The sequence below is a fragment of the Marmota flaviventris genome, chromosome 3, assembly GCF_047511675.1.
Source record: "Marmota flaviventris isolate mMarFla1 chromosome 3, mMarFla1.hap1, whole genome shotgun sequence".
NCBI classification, from domain to species: domain Eukaryota; kingdom Metazoa; phylum Chordata; class Mammalia; order Rodentia; family Sciuridae; genus Marmota; species Marmota flaviventris.
Window position 1 is genome coordinate 123,883,017 of NC_092500.1, and position 17,242 is coordinate 123,900,258.

General features: G+C 42.8%; 1 protein-coding gene across 1 annotated transcript in view; it reads right to left on the reverse strand.

The window, feature by feature from the left end:
• The window catches only part of Ano2 (anoctamin 2), a 338,934-nt gene that overhangs the window by 263,750 nt on the left and 57,942 nt on the right, over positions 1 to 17,242 (reverse strand). The window contains exon 3 of the mRNA XM_027951164.2: positions 3,953 to 4,051. Coding sequence (XP_027806965.2) covers positions 3,953 to 4,051 — 99 coding nt within the window. The remainder of the gene's footprint in view (positions 1 to 3,952; positions 4,052 to 17,242) is intronic.

Consider the following 17,242-nt stretch of genomic DNA (forward strand, 5'->3'; position numbering starts at 1 on the left):
CCACCCTCCTGTGCATAGACTTTTGAGTGTCCCTCACAAAATTCTGGCTGTTTTGCTGTTGTTTTTGGAAAACAAATGCTTCCTTCCAAGATTCTCCCTCCCAGTTAATATCTATGCTCAGGACTCTGAGTCCCTGGATGCATTACCATGGATTTGTCCAGGTTTGCGATCGACTTTGTGATTTCCTCCCCGTCTTCTCAGTCTCTCTGGACCCTGTTGGGTTATGATCCAAACCCCACCGGCTTGGAGGATGCTTTACTGATCCCAACCCATGCCTCATTCTTCCTTCACATTCCACCCGCTAGAATGCAGCTCTCTGCAAATGTGATTTATTCTCATTTTACTCCCATCCCAAACCCAATGAAAAAGTGAAAATGCCACTGAGCCCAATGCTGGCCCTCCACAGACTACCCTGTCCTTCCTTCCTTCTCCATGCCCCTCTCTTGCTACAGGTACATAAGTCAGCCCACATCACAACACTGGGATCAGAGTTTCAGGTTAGTTTTTACAAACACATGCATCTTACCCAGCATACCAAGCTGTATCCTCCTCATTTGCTTAAAATGCCCAAAGTGAGATCAACTACAAGCCACTGCAATCTATGAGTACACAGAGGACCTGGGGCCATGTGGCTGAACCTGCAGAAGGATGCCAAAATAGTCCACCTGTGTCAAGTCTGGGACCCAGAAACACTGGGGAAAGTCTTTTCTGTTATATCTGCAGCCTGTAGGAGCAAGACAAGGCTTAGCCTCACCCCAGGCTCCCTAATCCACCAGACTCACAGACTGAATCTGTGCTCTGCTGATGGGCTGCTGTTGACATAGGATTTGATCACTGCTCTGAAGTCTGGGTCTGTGTACTCTTCCTGTCACCCTGTGACTATCAGCTCCCTGAGGGCCTGAGCTATTTCCTTAGCCTCAGTGCCTCTCCAAAGACTTTGCACAGCCAGAGCTCCAGCAGTGTTGGCTGCCTATTTGGTCAGGAAGGAAGTTCACTGGGGGACTAGGAATTGAGTGTACACATAAAAATGTTTGAGAAAACAGACACAATGACAAACCCTAGCATTTCAACAGCACTCATTGGATTCTTATAATCACCTAGAGAAGAATGAGGAAACTGAGGCACTGAAAGAGAAAGTAACATCTCCAAATCACACATTAATAAGGGCAAAACAGAGGCTAAAAGTCTGTTTTGAAGATTTGTCCATTGCAGTTTCCATTACCTTATGCCACCAGAATAAAAAGGCAGGAGGGAAACCAAGACATGGCTGCTTTATCATCTGTCCTTGCCTATGTCGACTCATGTACAAATTCAGGTCTAACCTAAACTATAGATGGTCAGTTCCAAATAGCTGGTGTATAGGGGCACTGAACCTCTGAGGGCAAATATGTCCTTTATGTAAAACTAGGTTCTGAAGATCTGAGCCTGTGACCGGACAAAGCAGAGACTAGAGATAGGAATGACTGAGGGCTGAGCCTGGGAATGAGGAGGAGAAGGTGGCAGAGAAATGAGAGGGGCAGAGTTCTGACTGATTATGCACAGAATAGAGAGGGAGGCTAAGGAAGTTGGAAGGGAAAGAGAAAAGGAGAAGGAAAGCCTGAGAGTGAAGGAAGGTTGAGGAGGAGGGCAAAGAGGAAAGGCAGGCTGAGTTGGGGCTGGGCGAGGGTAGGTTCCCTGCCATAAGGATCATCCTTGGAGGTAAAAATGTCATGGGATACAGAATTTTGCTCACCTACTTTCCAAGGATCAGCCAGCAAAGATTAAAACAGAAAACTACATTCAAATAGAATGAGATTAAGAGAACATTAGCTGTTCAGATAAATCAAAAAAGAAAGAAGAAGAACATGTAGGAATTAGAAAGAAAAGAGAAGCAAAAGAGAAATGAAAGGATTGGCCAAGTTAGGTGCCCAACAGAGGGGAGCAGAAGCCTCCACCCAAGGCTGAGAGTTGGGTCGCATTGCCAGGAGACTGGGAGACTGTCAGCTGAAGGGGAGCAAAGGTCCAGAACAAAGATGTGCCTGCATCTGAGAGCAGTGATATTAGGAATGAGAGGACAACGGAGATGAAGCACACAGCAGTGAGACTGAGGAGGAAAGATCAGTGCAGTCCTTGTGGATACTCCAGCAGGCAACACCCCCACCCCACTTACCTTTTAGAGGCAAAACACTTGTAGCTAAAATTCATATTTTTATTTGTTCATTGTTTAATAGGCATTTGTCCATCTGCCATTGAGGTATGGTTCATCTTAATAAATCTTTAAGAACAGAATCTACTGCTTTTTTTCTTTTTAAGCAGGGGATTCATGATGGCCCACTCACATGTTAGTATTTAAGGAGTGATTTTTGATGGAGACAGTAGATCTGCTGGCAATAAAGATGGCATTAGCATAGCCAACAATATAAATCAGAATGGTGTTTGTTACAATTTGGATATGAAGTGTCCATCAAAGACTCCTGGGTCCCAAGTGCAGCAACATTCAGAAGCAGAGATTTGGGAAAGTGATTTAATCATGAGGGCTCTGATCTCACCAATGGGTTAATCCATGGGAAATTTCATAGCTGCACAGATTATTAGAAGATGGTGAAAACTGTAGGGAGTGGAACCTAATTGAAAGGAGTGTGTCCTTGGAGGTATGTCCCTAGACCCTTTCTCTCTTTTTGCTTCCCTGCTGCCATGAGCTGAACAGCTTTCTTCCACCACACCCTTCCTGCATGATGTGCTGCCTCATCTCAGGCCCAAAACAATGGAGCCAGCCAACCATGGACTGAAGCCAAGAGTCAAAATAAATCTTATATCCTTTAAATTGTTTTTCTCAGGTATTTTGTCACAGTGATAAAAAACTCACTAACACAGTGTCGCTGAATGTAGTGGGAAGTGGTAGTACAGAATGCAATAAATATGGACTTCTAGTAAAGGTTGGGAACCTAAAAATCATGGTAATGATAGTATGATGAAGAGAATCCCTGAAAAACTGTTACCACTTCTGAAACAACACTACGGGAATATGAGAGAGACAGAAAGAAAGTGAAAGAGAGAGAGATCATCCACAGAGCACCCACAGTTAACCACATTACCATCTGCCCCAGGACCCTCCCTAAGAGACATCTCAGGTGGTCAGAATCAATCACAACCACTCCTTTCCCCTAAAATGCCTTTTAAAAAAAGTGAAATCTGTAAACACACTTCCTTTCTCTTTGGAGCTGTTTGGTGGATTTTTTTTTTTTACACAAAGAGACATGTCACCTAGGAATTCCATGGGGAGATTTTTAAGTTGTATGTAGACCATTCTAACTGAAAACTACCCGACATATCATCTCTACTGTGTGACTCTCAACCCAGGTGAGCAGCTGAACCTCCTGGTATTTTTCACAATACTGACACCAGAACCTCATTCCATGCCAACAGACTGAAACAAAACCCCAGAGGTGGGACACTGGCCTGAACACGTTGAAAACATATCCCAGATAATTTTAATCAGTTCACCTTCCATTTCATGAAAGAGATAAGTGAAACTCACCATTGCACAATCTCCAGTGATAGAATCAGGACCAAAATAGGTATCCCCACAGCAAGTTGGGTGCTGTTTTCCCTGCACACTGATGACCCAGTCAGCATGGCTTGCCATCTACTCTCATTGCTATATTCACTCTAGAGAAGTGCCTGGCATTTCTGGGACCCCAAGAAAAGCAGGAAAGGAGTTGTGACAGAAATGGAAAATGGGCTATGTTTGGTTTCTCAGGAAGGACAGCCCAGACAGATCTCTGAAATGGAAAGATTTCTCTCCTCATACTTCCCCATCCCACCCATCTCATGGCCACATACTTAGGATCCCCAGGGAGATAAGTGTGATTTCAATTCCACAAAACCCACATCCCACCTGGCCCTAGTCCCAAACTATTCACATCCATCCAGCCCTCAGGAAGCCCAGAACCCAAGAGAAACATTGTCATACTTTTTTGGTGGGAACTTTGATCTTCAAGAATTCTGCCTCTCTGGCCAGCACCTGCCACGGGGCGTGTATCCGGACAAAGATGGATCCCTGGCTTTTATTCTGTAAGGTACAAAGAAGGAAGAAATGGAAACACTTGTAAGGACATAGCTTAAATTCCTTGTTCCCCAACTCTAGAAGCCCAGATTTGTTATTCTTCGGTTTCTGGTTTTGTTTCCTTTAAACTTCATTAGGAACCAGTTCCCTCCCACCCCATATCCAATTCATATGTTTCAGAAATGTGCTCATCAAAAAAACCATAGGGTTGTGTTCCCAAAGTGTGGTCCCTGGAAGTGTAGAGACTTCAGAAGGAAAGAAAAAGAGTTGAGACAATTTTTTTCACAGATTTCAAACATAAGCAATTATAATTTTCACAGAAATTGCTTTACACTCTTAATAACCATTGGTCAGTTTACCACTGGCTAGCATGCAGCAAATAGCCTGCAATTTGTCTTCATCCACATGTGTTTATTATTCATTGTTCAAGTTTGTTTTTCTGTTCTACTATTGCACTGTGTTATAGTTCCAAATCACACATGTGGTCTAGCTAAGCCTAAGAGTCGTGATATAAATAATAATGCAAATAGTACAACCCAAAACAATATCATAAACAAGAATTCTAAGCAGGGCTCCAATGAAAACACAGAACATGAATCTACATCCCAGAGCAAGTGATTGTGCCATGTTGATGTCACTCAAAAATGAAAAGGAAAGAAACTGTGGTGATGAATATTAGAAAATTAGGTTTTATTAACTGAGTAATCCATTTGGCCTTGGCTATTATAAATATTTGTCATATCACAACAGGGATTCATCCTTTTCCTCAAATGAAACCAATTTTTTCCCCAAACACACACAGGAAGAGAAATACTTTCTAATATTAATTTGTGTGTGTGTGTGGTGCTGGGAATTAGACCCAGAGCCTTGTGCATGCAAGGTAAGCACTCTACCAACTGAGTCATACCCTCAGCTGCAATATTAATTTAATCAATTTTGTCACTAAAGAATAAAAGAGGACCAAAACCAATCAGGAAAAACTGGCAAAAGTCTCATTACTGGTGAGACACTTCTAAAACTATTTAACTGCAAGACTCATCACCAATATTATGTCCAGAGAGAAAGTAGAACAGACTGATGGCCATTCCTTCATCAAATGGCTATTGGAAGTCACCATAAAATCCATACAGCACAGTGGAAAGATGTGCTGGCGTGCTGTGTCATTCACATTAGGATAGAGCCACTGAGGGACAGAGTGGAGATCAGGACTCAGCAAGGGTGCCGCACAGAGAGAAGTGCTCCACAGCTCTGGTTCCATTTACCTGCTGAATATCCATGCTCCAGGGAAAGGAGGTTTTCTGAATTTTTTATTTATTTTTTTGGTACCAGGGATTGAACCCAAGGGTGCTCCACCATTGAGCCACATCCCAGCCCTTTTTAAAATTATTATTATTATTTTGAGATAAGTCTCACTAGGTTGCTTACAGCCTCACTGAGTTGCTGAGGCTGGCTTTGAATTTGTGATCCTCCTGCCTCAGCCTCTGAGTCCTGGGATTACAGGCATGTGCCACCATACCCAGTTTACCATGTATTTTATGAAGCAGGATGCACAGAAGTCAGTGCCAAGAAGGAACCAACTCTGTTTACAGCAAACACATGCAGGTGTTCCTTTTGAAAATCATTCCCTGGCTTCATTCACAGAGACCACTTTTGGTTCATCAATAATGCCCTCTGATCTTGGTTTAATGTTAAAAATAATGGTGGAAACCATCTCAACTCACAGCCTCTGACTGTGCCTTTCCAGTGTGCTGGGTAGAGAAACAGGTGGCATGTGGAAGACTGTTTTCCCCAATGAAGGACACTAAGAAGCTACATATGTTTTTGAAGTGAAGATAAAAAGATATTTTATGGAACTCATAATGCAAAGGAAGATTATTTCTATTATTTTTAAGTGTTGGCCCCAAAGTACACAATCTCAGTAAGTCGAACAGACAGAACACATCCCACTTCAGGGATAAAAGCTCATGTTGATAAGGTAGAAGAATGGGCACTAAACCATCCAAGATTTCCCAAGACAAATGTGAAAGAATCACATAATCTAGAGTTTGCAAATACCTAAAAATAATAACAAATGGCCACAATGCACATTTATCAATGGTATATTATGTGCCTGAACTGAGCTAAGTGGTTACATGCTTTAGCTCAACACAATATTCACAACCGTGATGTAAGGCCAGGCTAGCATCATCTCTATTTCTCAGAGCTAAGGAAACTGAGGCAGGGAACATTTAAATGATTTTTCCTAAAGTTATACAGGTAGTGAAATAAAAATACTTTTCAAATCCAGGAAGTTCTTGCTCTGGTGGTTTTCTCCTCTCATTGAAGAGAGACATGCCATGTTACTGACCGTAGTTAAAAACCACATCTAAGAGTTGTAAAAGCACAAACACTCATTTCAGACTATTATCAAATCACAGGGTAGATAAGGAATCTGTACAGCAGCCCTAAGATGAAGCACTCAACCTTCCAGCTCCCAAGCGTGACTTTGTTCTTCTAACAACACATTGAAATTGGCCTTTAGCAAGAAACCTCTCCAGTTTCCAGGTCCATCTCTGGTTGGAATCTCCCAGACTACTAGGCAGAGTCATCGATCACTTGCTGCTTTTCTAACTGCAATTTAAGCTTTTCTGATTCAGTAATAAATGAAGGATAAGAAAAGAAGCCATCTACAAGGTGGACCTGAAGCCCCAGTTCTCTCTCTCATAGCTCCAGAATTGATGCTTTTGGTGAAAGATGGCAGACAGTATCATCCCTTTCACTAAAACGAAATCAAGACATCATTAATTGTAATACATTATGGTTTGTCTTTATTTCCTAATTGGGATGAATGCCTTTTTAACCTTATCTAGACTTGGTGGTTTGAGAGTGTGCCAAATGTCCATTAAGTGGGTGCAGATGTTCAAAGTTTGAGAAAGAGTAGGGACGCCAAGGGTCAAATTCCATGACCTTAGTGGCAGATTTCTAGCTGTCCCCTGACAGTCATTCTCATTTTTCTTTTCCAGTTCCAGGAATTGAACCCAGAGCCTCACACATGCTAGGCAAGTTCTCTACCCCTGAGCTACACCTGCCACTCCTCATTTTCTTCATCTCTGACTAAGCAGACGACCATCTAAAATCAAGAGTACATCTTCCTCACAGTGAGGTATTTCCATAACAGTAATTCTTGGCTGATGTGGTGTAGGTAAAATTGTGAAGCAGCTTCTGTCAGTCTTCTTCAAAGACAGCAAGTAGAAGCCCTTCGTCTTCTTCCCTCCCCTTAATCTCCTGCCTGGAACATGGATATGAGCACCGTAGACTCCGCAGTCAAACTCCAGACCAACAACAGCAAAGGGTCAAGAGAGAAGCTGAGTTTGACCCCATGGAGTATGGTAGCAGCCTGGGACTGCCTCCTAGATTTTTTTATGAGAAAGAAAAAAATTCTACCTCATTTAGCCCATATGAATATAGAGGCTCTGACCATTTCAGCCTAACCTTATCCTAATGCAAAACGGCTTCCCAATCTGGGGACATTAATTTTCTCCAACAAAGCAGGCTGCTTCTCCATTTTCCCCAAATAGAACTTGTTTGAAATGAAAATAAAAGCTGGAATGCCATTTTTGTGGTGCTAACATCTACTCATCATGTTCCTTTCATGTCATGCAATATTGTTACCTTCTCATAAAAAGAAAAACATGCTCTGATGTGAAATATTAGCTGATGTGAAATATTAGCTGGTGTGACTGCCTATGTCTCCTGAAGCACAAACAAATGCATGAAAAACCCTGAGTAGAAACATCACCAAATGCGGAAGCTCTTTTTCACTAACCCAGGGATCTAAAATTGGAGGTTAACATGTGTTAAGAAAAAAAAAAGTTCCGTTGTTTTCTAGGTCCAACTGATGTCCATCCTTCCATTTTTGGAGTTGGATTCTTTCAGGCCAAGTAACTGAATGAAAAGAGCTTGGAGCTTCTGATTCAAACAGATTACGATTTGTACCCTGGGTTTTACAGCTGTGGGACCTTGGGCAAGTCATTTAACCAAATGATCTTGTTTCTTTACCTGCATAAGGAGAATGAGAAACATTGAAAGACTGTTGGAAGGATTAAAGAAAAGTAGGTGAGCATGCTTGTCTTCCCAGCAGCTTGGGAGGCTAAGGCAGGAGGATCATGAGTTCAAAGCCAGTCTCAGCAAAAGTGAGGCACTAAGCAACTCAGTGAGAACCTGTCTCTAAATAAAATATAAAATAGGGCTGGGGATGTGTCTCAAAGATTGAGTGTTCCCTAATTCAGTCGCCAGTACCTCCCCCCAACACACATACGCCAAATTTTTTTCCATCTATTATCTTTTTTTAAATTGGTTTTTAAAAAATAAATGACAGCAGAACGCATTATAATTCTTATTACACATATACAGCACAATTTTTCATATCTCTGGTTGTATATAAAGTATGTTCACACCAATTCGTGTCTTTATACATGTATTTTGGATAATGATGTCCATCATATTCCACCATCCTTGCTATCCCCCTGCTCCCTCCGTCCCCCTCCAACCCCTCTGCCCTATCTAGAGTTTGTCTATTCCTCCCATGCTCCCCTCCCAACCCCACTATGAATCAGCCTCCTTATATCAGAGAAAATATTCGGTGTTTGTTTTTTGGGGATTGACACACCAAAATTGAAGGGAGATAGGGAATAGAGAATAAGGAGCAGGGGGAATGAGGAGGGAAGGGAAAGAGGAACTATTGGGAAATAATACTGGCCAAATTTTTTTGATATATTGAATGCATGTATGAATATATAATAATAAATCCCACCACTATATATAAATAACTATATTTATTAGTACCAATAAAAATATGGAAAGAAAAATGTTTCCAGAATTCAAGGACAAGGTCAGAAGACTTTCTGAAACTGACATGCAAGTTGGCATAAAGTGTGAGATTGGAGGATACAACCCATCCCTAAAAGAGGTTTCATAAATAAATAATGTGTAATCAATATGGTTGGGGGAAGCTCCCAAATCTCTTCAGGCAATTAAGATTAAAGTTTATGCAAAATGAGCTATAACTATAATTTGATTCTGGTCATCAGAGAAAGGAAAATCAGTGCATAAATATTTCTGCAGGAGAGCCCAAGCATGTCCATCTATGGCACACAACCATTCCAGGGGCAAGAAATATGATTTTGCATATTATGACAGAGCAGTTGAAATGTCCCACAAAACCCAGGAAACTATATATAAATATTTGGATCTCAAATTAAATATTCTTTCCTTGGGGTGGGCTTTCTTGTACCTCCGGATTATAGTTGGTCCTCTGCTCTTGCCTGCATAGTTCCTTGCCCTTCTCCTTCATAGCAGTGACCCATCAGTTATCAGTAGGTGTTGACACCTTCCTGGCTAGACCTGATGCTCCAGAAGGATGGAGAAAGCATGTATCTTATTGATTGCTTTGTCCTCAGCAGCCAATACAGTACCTGTCATGGAGTTAATGCTCCATAAATTTTTACTGCAACTTTAATACATATACACCTGGTGGTTCTATTTGGATTCTGTGACCACTTTCCAAAAACTGGCAATCATAGCCCAGAAAGTAATTGGGATGTTGTGGCCAACAGAATTAAACCTAATTTAGTTTTGATGAAATCATTTAATTATTTGTCTTTTCTGAATATTTCTCTCATGCCAATTAACTAAAGTTACTCAAGTCTTCACCTGATCATGAACTTTATAAAAAACTGAGAGAGCTTCTCCAGTCCAATTGGTAGCCCCAAGTCCTCACTGCATTTGCAGTCCCTGCTCCCTGTGCAATTGCACAAACTCATTCTTGTGCTCATGAAAGCCATCCTAAACAGAACTGAAGCTGCATAGACCTGGAATCTCTCTGCCATAATTATCAGCTTATAGAGGTATTGTAACATTAAAGAGATGTATCGGGGATACTCTGGAAAATAAGAGAGACTTCCAGTGTAAAGATTTTGGGTATCTTAACTCATCAAGCATTAGAGTGCTATGGTGTCATCCAACATCCCCATGCTGACAGCTCAGAGTTGAGCCAGAGAGAAATTTCACTGGAGTGAATTGATTTGGCCACAGGACTCTTGAGTCAGAAAGCTCTCCAAGGATACCAACATTTCTCAGAACAAATGAAGACCTGGATCCTTGTAGGGTGATTGTCTGGACTTGGACACACAGCTAAGCACCAGCAGAGCCAAGAATGAAATCCAGGTTGCCTGGCACCAGGATCCATCCACACTGTCCATAAGGGACAGGCAATTCTGCAGCCTCTCCCTTCCCGAAACATTAGGTAGCTAGGGCTGGAGAGTAGAGTGGACTTCTACCCCCAACCGACTCTCTCAGCACTCCTGCTGCTGCTCCAGGCTCTTGTTGAGATTGTGCTGATTGTTTGTCTTCTTGTAATCCAAAGATTGCATGTGGCTTCACAAGACCACGTCTTCCCTCTAGAGAGACAAGAGTGAATGGGAGGCAGCCCCAGCCAAACATTGGAAACTGATACTCCACAAGCCTCCTTCCCCACAGTCCTGCCAAGCCACCTCAGTGCTGACCCCAGAGGCCTCCGTGTACTCTGGTCCCAAGCCCTGCTGTGAGCTGAGAACATCAGCTGCAGCATATCATGGCCTGAGAATGGGACTGTCAGAGGAAGGGCGGGGAGAGGAGCATGGAAGGAACAAAGGGGGAGAAAAGAAAGACAGGCTCCCATAGACTCCTCCAAGATATTACCAACCTAGGTACCTGGGATCAGCAGGGACCAAAAAAACATGGTCCCACAGTGAGAGTGAGAGAACCCCAGGGAACCCCACACAGATGGAGGAGCTCTACCAGGCAGTGCTGAGGTTGCAGCCAGGAAGCCATTATCATGGAATAAGGAGGAGTATGGATAGCCTTGGGATGGAGGTCTTCTGACACAAGAACAGGGATTTATCTGAGATGGGTCTCACAACTGCTTTGCTCAAGGAACACTGTCATCTATCCATGTCATTGCCTTAATCTCCAAAGCCTTAACTTTATTGCAGCTCCAGAAACTCCCAATATACAATGAGGGACCTCCCAGAGACACCACAAGTTGGCATTAGGCACAGGGAAGAACTCCCTGTCAAAGGGAAGAAAGATGAAAACTTGCTCCTGGGAACTTCTTGGGTGAGAGCAAGGAAATCACCTCTCCAGGATGAGGATGATGGTTCATGATCAGCAAAGGCAGAGAGCAGATCCAAAAACTCACCAAGCCCTGTCCCAGACCCTAAAAGACCAGAAATATGACCCTTATTATGAAAAAGGCTTCCCTTAGTCCCTGACTAAAGACTGGAAACTACCCAACCGGAGACTCTTGGAAATGGAAACTTAGCCACTCTTGCCATACTTCTGGGCACCAAAATGGGTGGGCACCCAGAAGAAATGATCTCTGGAACTGTCATCACACTCAGTACTCTTTGTAGAGCTTCTCAGTGCACTCCAGACAGGAGCCACCCAGGAACCACTGCTCAAAGTCCAGCTGAATCAGCAGCAGCAAGGTGCAAACCAGGGAAATGGAACTCAGACCCACCACCACAAGGATTAAGAGAACCTACTCCCCACTTAATCCCTGAGCTACAGATCCCCCTGAGGGCAACCCAGCACCCTGAAAGGATCCACATGGGCAGTCAGCAGCAGAGTGTGACGTGTTCTCTGAGCTTCATTCTACTTCAGAAACCCTACAACTAGAAGAAACAGGGAATATTCTTCACCACCACACAAGATAGGCCACGGGGAGGCCATGGATTCCAGGACCAGAGGACCTAGCCTTGGGCACCAATTCTGTTACATACCAGCTGGGCCATTTTTGACAAACCACCATAACTCTCTGAGATGAAGGAATATTGTTAAAATAACTGCCAGTAATAATACCACTTGCAGGAGGGTCTGGGGTTGTATCTCAGTGGTAGAGCACTTGCCTAGCACTGTGAGACACTGGGCTCAATTCTCGCACTGCATATAAATACATAATAAATAAATAAATAAATAAAGGTCCATCAACAACTAAGAAAATATTTTTTAAAAAAATACCACTTGGAGGAGAGAAGAATAGACTACAAAAGGACATGTGGAAATGTTGGAGGTGGTAATATATTCATTATCTTGACTGTGGTGATAGTTTCACAAGTATATACATTTGCCCAGGCTCAGTAGATTACATACTTTAAATATTTGCAGTTTATTTTATATCAATTATAATCTCAATAAAGGCAGAGGAGAAAGACATACAAGAGTATAAAAGAATGCCACAACTTCCCACAACTTTTTTGTTTAAAAATATGATTTTTAATGAAATGTATTATTTGTTAAATAAATATACTCATTTAAATATATTATATGTTTTTAATTAACAAATATTCAGAAATGAAGAATGATTCCATGGTATCTCAAGATCAAATGAGATTATTTAGGTACTTTGTAAACATGCCCCTTGGCCTTTTTAGTAATCCCACCATGGGGGAAATCACAGCTAAGCCCACTGAGGCAATAGTCCCTGAGACATAACTGAACAAACCAATGTTTCTCTTGGGAGTTTGCACTGCTGAAAGTAACAGACTGATTAAAATCTAGTAGCCAGAGATAAAATTTCTACCAAAAAAAAAAAAAAATCTAAGAATCCGTAGTCCCTGAAGATGTTGTCAGAAAGGACAGGGCCTCTCCCAAAACTAAAGAAGGCTAACCACTGGGCTTCAGGTACATAGAACCAGCTGCAAACAGAGGAGAAAAGGTCATAGATAACCATTTGGAGAAAGCTGTCCTTTCCCATTCATCTCAGTAAAACTATTTTGAACAGTCAACATCCTGCAAGTGGAATCAGATGCTGCAGACTCCAAACTCTGTGTGGGCTTCCCACTCGCCCCCAGCAGGACACTAGGAGTATTTCACTCTGGAAGAAATGGAAGGCAGATGGAGAATGGGCAAAGGATACCCCAATTGGTGACTAGGAGATATTCAGACCACATAGGACCAGTGGGTCCTGGTTGGCCTGGGATGGTCCCAATTTATTTCCCTTGTCTCATCATCCCATCTAGTCTAACATCTAGCACTTAAAAAAATGCCTTGGATTGGATAATAAATCACAGAGTCATTCTAGGGGTCAGCAATGAGCACCACTAAGTTCAACAGCCATCAAATCTATGGGTAGGAATGTCCATTATCTCCTTCATGGCCTTCATTTCTTTGACCAATATGAAAATAGATGCTTCAGAGAGCAGCCTTTCCAAGCATTTAAAGGTCCATTATATTATCCCTAAAAGTACCCCTATCCCAACTCAAAACTTATGATTCTTAAATTGTACTACCTTCTTTCCACTCCTCAAGACACTTCTATAAAACTTTCATGTTATCAGTAATGAACTCCTCACCCCAGTGATGGGCCCCAGCCTTCTCTTGGTGGTGACTCACCTCTCCCCTAAGGAATATCTTCACTATTTTCCTATGATTCAATCATTCCAACATTTTTCAACTCAAAAAGTATGTATTGTGTAGTAACCGTGTGCTCAGAAATGTGCTAAAAGTCAAGGACACACAAAAGAAATAAAAGCCATCATACCATCACACAGTCTTCAATCTTTTTGGAAACCAGATAAATGATATCTAATACAGGAGGAAAATGACAATCATGACTAGGGTTATTAATGTCCAAAGGGACAAGAAAACTAATGAATGGTCATTTGTTCTTTGTCTCCCCTTTCACGCATCAGATTTTTTTTTTCATCTCCTAGATCTCAGTTGTATGTTTTTAGTAGAATTGTTCCCTTCAACTCCAGAGAGAAGGCTGAATAGCTTGCAAACTCACCTCATCCATCCCCTTGACCACAATGATTGCATTACAAGCATATTTCAGAACTCATCAAAACCAACAGGATTCAAGGAAATGTTGGCCAGGGTTTTGGGGGAGAGAAACTTTCTCTGTCAGACTCTGAAGAGGATGGGGCAGTCAATTCACTTGATAAAGGAAAGGTCTTGGCCAGCCAAGGGGTTATTCAGTAAACAAGGGATGAAGTGGACCATACAGAAGGTTAAGCCCAAAGATTTCTGGAGAAGCAGGGGATCTTTGGGGCTATTATTTAAGCTGCTGGATCAAGTCTCACCAGCCCTGATGGTGGGCTTTCTGGTAACCTGAATTTATATGTCTCCTTTGTTGTTTAAGCCAGTTTAAGTTGGTTTTGTATCAATGCAACAAAGAGTTATGGACTAGAGGGGGCAGAGGCAATGTTATAGAGAGTTATACTTTGAATGCCTTGTGATAGGATTTTCACAAGCAGAAAGGACTGTGGATGGCACAGAAGAGAACGAACAAGATGGGCAAAGTTTCAATGAGGAAAGAGCACACATATGGAGACCAGCCTGCCTGAAGCAGAGAAGAAGCAGGAGAGCCAGGATGCTGAGATATGGGCTGTGATGGCCATATTGTCCACCAGGTGGCTGTTGCTCATGAACCTCACAGTAGTGAACTTGATGGATCAACCTGTTACTTTCACCCAGATTCATTATATCTTCAGTGAGATAAACAATGATGAGAGAGTCCCCTTAGTTATAGGACCCTTGAAGAAACGTCTTTTCCTTTCTCAAGAGTGCTCAAGTTAGGAACTTCCACCCATTCTGCAGTGAGACAAACAACAGTCCATCTGCTCTGGAACTGGTCTAGCTGTGGCCCAACAAAATAAAGGAACAAGCTTGCCTGTGACCCTCTGCTGATCATGGAGGCAGGGTTCTGAAGTCAGGGCTCTGACTTTCCTTCTGGGGACCATCAATCCTTCACAACAGAGATCCAACAGAGAGGCAGGGTGGACTTCAGCATGTACAAACAAGCTTTAAAACCTTCCACAAAAACTGATTACATTCCGGCTTGGCAGCACACATCTATTATCCCAGTGACTTGGGAGGCTGAGTCAGGAGGATCACATGTTTGAGGCCAACCTGGACAACTTAGCGAAACCCTGTTTTAAAAAATAGAAAGGCCTAGGGGTATAGCTCAGTGGTAAAGCACCCCTGGGTTCAATCCCAAGTACCAAGCAAGTAAACAAAACTGATTATAAGCTTTCATCAGCTGAAGAACTCTCTTAAAACAATATTTCAAGAGGTTACATGTTTGAATTTAGGAGGGACACAGCCCCACCTGCTCAGCTCCTCTGGAGCCTTGATGTAGCCTCCGTGGCACAAACCTCAAGAGCAGCACCATCCCCTTTAGAAATGGGTGGAGGCTCTCAATTGTCATAGTGGCTGGGGAGCAGCATTAATATTTAGCAGGTAAAGGGAAGGACATCAAACATTAAGAAAAATTATCCTTCCTGATATATGGGACTCCCCTGAGTCTCTATGCTCAGGGAGCTGTTGTTGAAAAACACTTGTGCTGCCCTGCAGACTCATCAGCCTGACATTAGCTCTGGTATTTGCAATTATCACACCAGTTCCCTGCCTCCATCCCACCACACTCTGATTTGAGAGATTTTAAGGTAGAGTTCAAAGAAGTCAGTTTAATAATGAAAGCCACTGAGATAGCTAATGTCTATATCTAGGATCTGATATTAATGAACTGATCAGGTACACTCAGGAAAAGTCCTATCGCTGTGATGAAAATAATAAATAGTGGAATCATTTTGTGGACTCCCCAAAATACCCAGATACGCCCACCTGCCTAGAGTGCTACAAAAATAATCCATTAGCCTAGAGTGGTTTTGGTGACAGGAGAAGAAGTAGCTAGACTTGCTGAGAAGCAGAGTACCTTAAAGAAACTCAGATGAAAATCTCATTCTTTTTCTCCCTCCCTCTATAATCAGGGATCGATAACATAATCCCTCTGAGTTTCAGTTTCCTTTTTTGTAAAATAGGAAAAAATAATAATAATTGAAGCAGCAGTGACCTCACAGAGTTCTTGTGAAGATCAGCGGTAATGGAGGGAAGGCACCTAGCACAATGCCTGGCACACAACAGGTACTCAATGCTAATAATTAGATTCTGCAGATGGTGTTCTCTGGCCAGAGGAATTTGAATTAAAGGGGTTTGTGCAATCCAGTTTCCAGCATCCTCCCTTTTTTCCCAGAAAAACCTGGCTCCTGGGGCATTTTTCCCTATATGAGGTGAGAGACCAGTTTGGAACTTGTCCCCCCCACACAGCCAAAACAGGCTCTTCCACAGCCGTGACCCAGTGCACACACACTTGGATCTAGCCCTGCCTGAGACTGCCTGTCCTTCCCCATAGCCTCTGGTCTGGAAGAGAGGGGTCATCAACCATGCTAATTAAATCTGCAGATGATAACAAACTGGGCGGTGTGCAAACAGCACCAGAGAGGATGGGGAAATAAATGAGAAGGGACCTGGGGAGTTTAGAAAATATGGGACAGGAAATAACAAAATGAGATTCAATGCAGAAGAATGCAAGTCACTCCAACTGGGGGAAATAATTAGAAACATAGACAGAGGAGGGGAAGGAGATGCTGAAAAAAGACTGAGGACATGAGTTGGATAGACACAGGCGGCAAAAGAGTGAATGAGCAAGAAGTAAGAAAGAAAGCTGGGCATGGTGGCGCACACCTGTAATCCCAGCTGCTCAGGAGGCTGAGGCAGGAAGATCGTGAGTTCAGAGCCAGCCTCAGCAACAGCAAGGCACTCAGCAACTGAGTGAGGTCCTGTCTCTAAACAAAATACAAAAAGAGCTGGGGATGTGTCTCAGTGGTCAATTGCCCCCGAGTTCAATCCCTGGTACAAACAGACACACAAAAAGAAGTAAGAAGAAGTGGGGGCCAAGAAGCCTGGAGGTAAGGCCACACAGAGAAGGTGCTGGTCATGACTAAGCTGCTCCCTTATGCCCCCTCCAGCAGAGCCACTCGCCATTCTCCAAGGCTCTCTTCCAAAGACCATCTCCACAGAGCCTCAAGCTCAAGTCGCACCTTCTGCAAGAAGCTTCTTCCAGTCTCTTCACTTAGCACTCACCTATGATAACAGTGCTGATTGTGGGCACCTTCTCATGTCTGACTCTCCTGTCTGCCTCCAGGGGGCAAAGACCTAGCTGTGCAGCTTGCTAAGCCCATGGTAGACTTTCATTAAAAAATGAGGGTTGACGTTATCTCGACTAACATGACAAAGAGTTGCTCTCTCCAAACTCTCATGGGTCAAAAGTGTACCCGAGGCCCCTCTGTGGTTATCTCTGTGCTCTCAACTCCAAGACAATGCCTAGTGCATGGTATC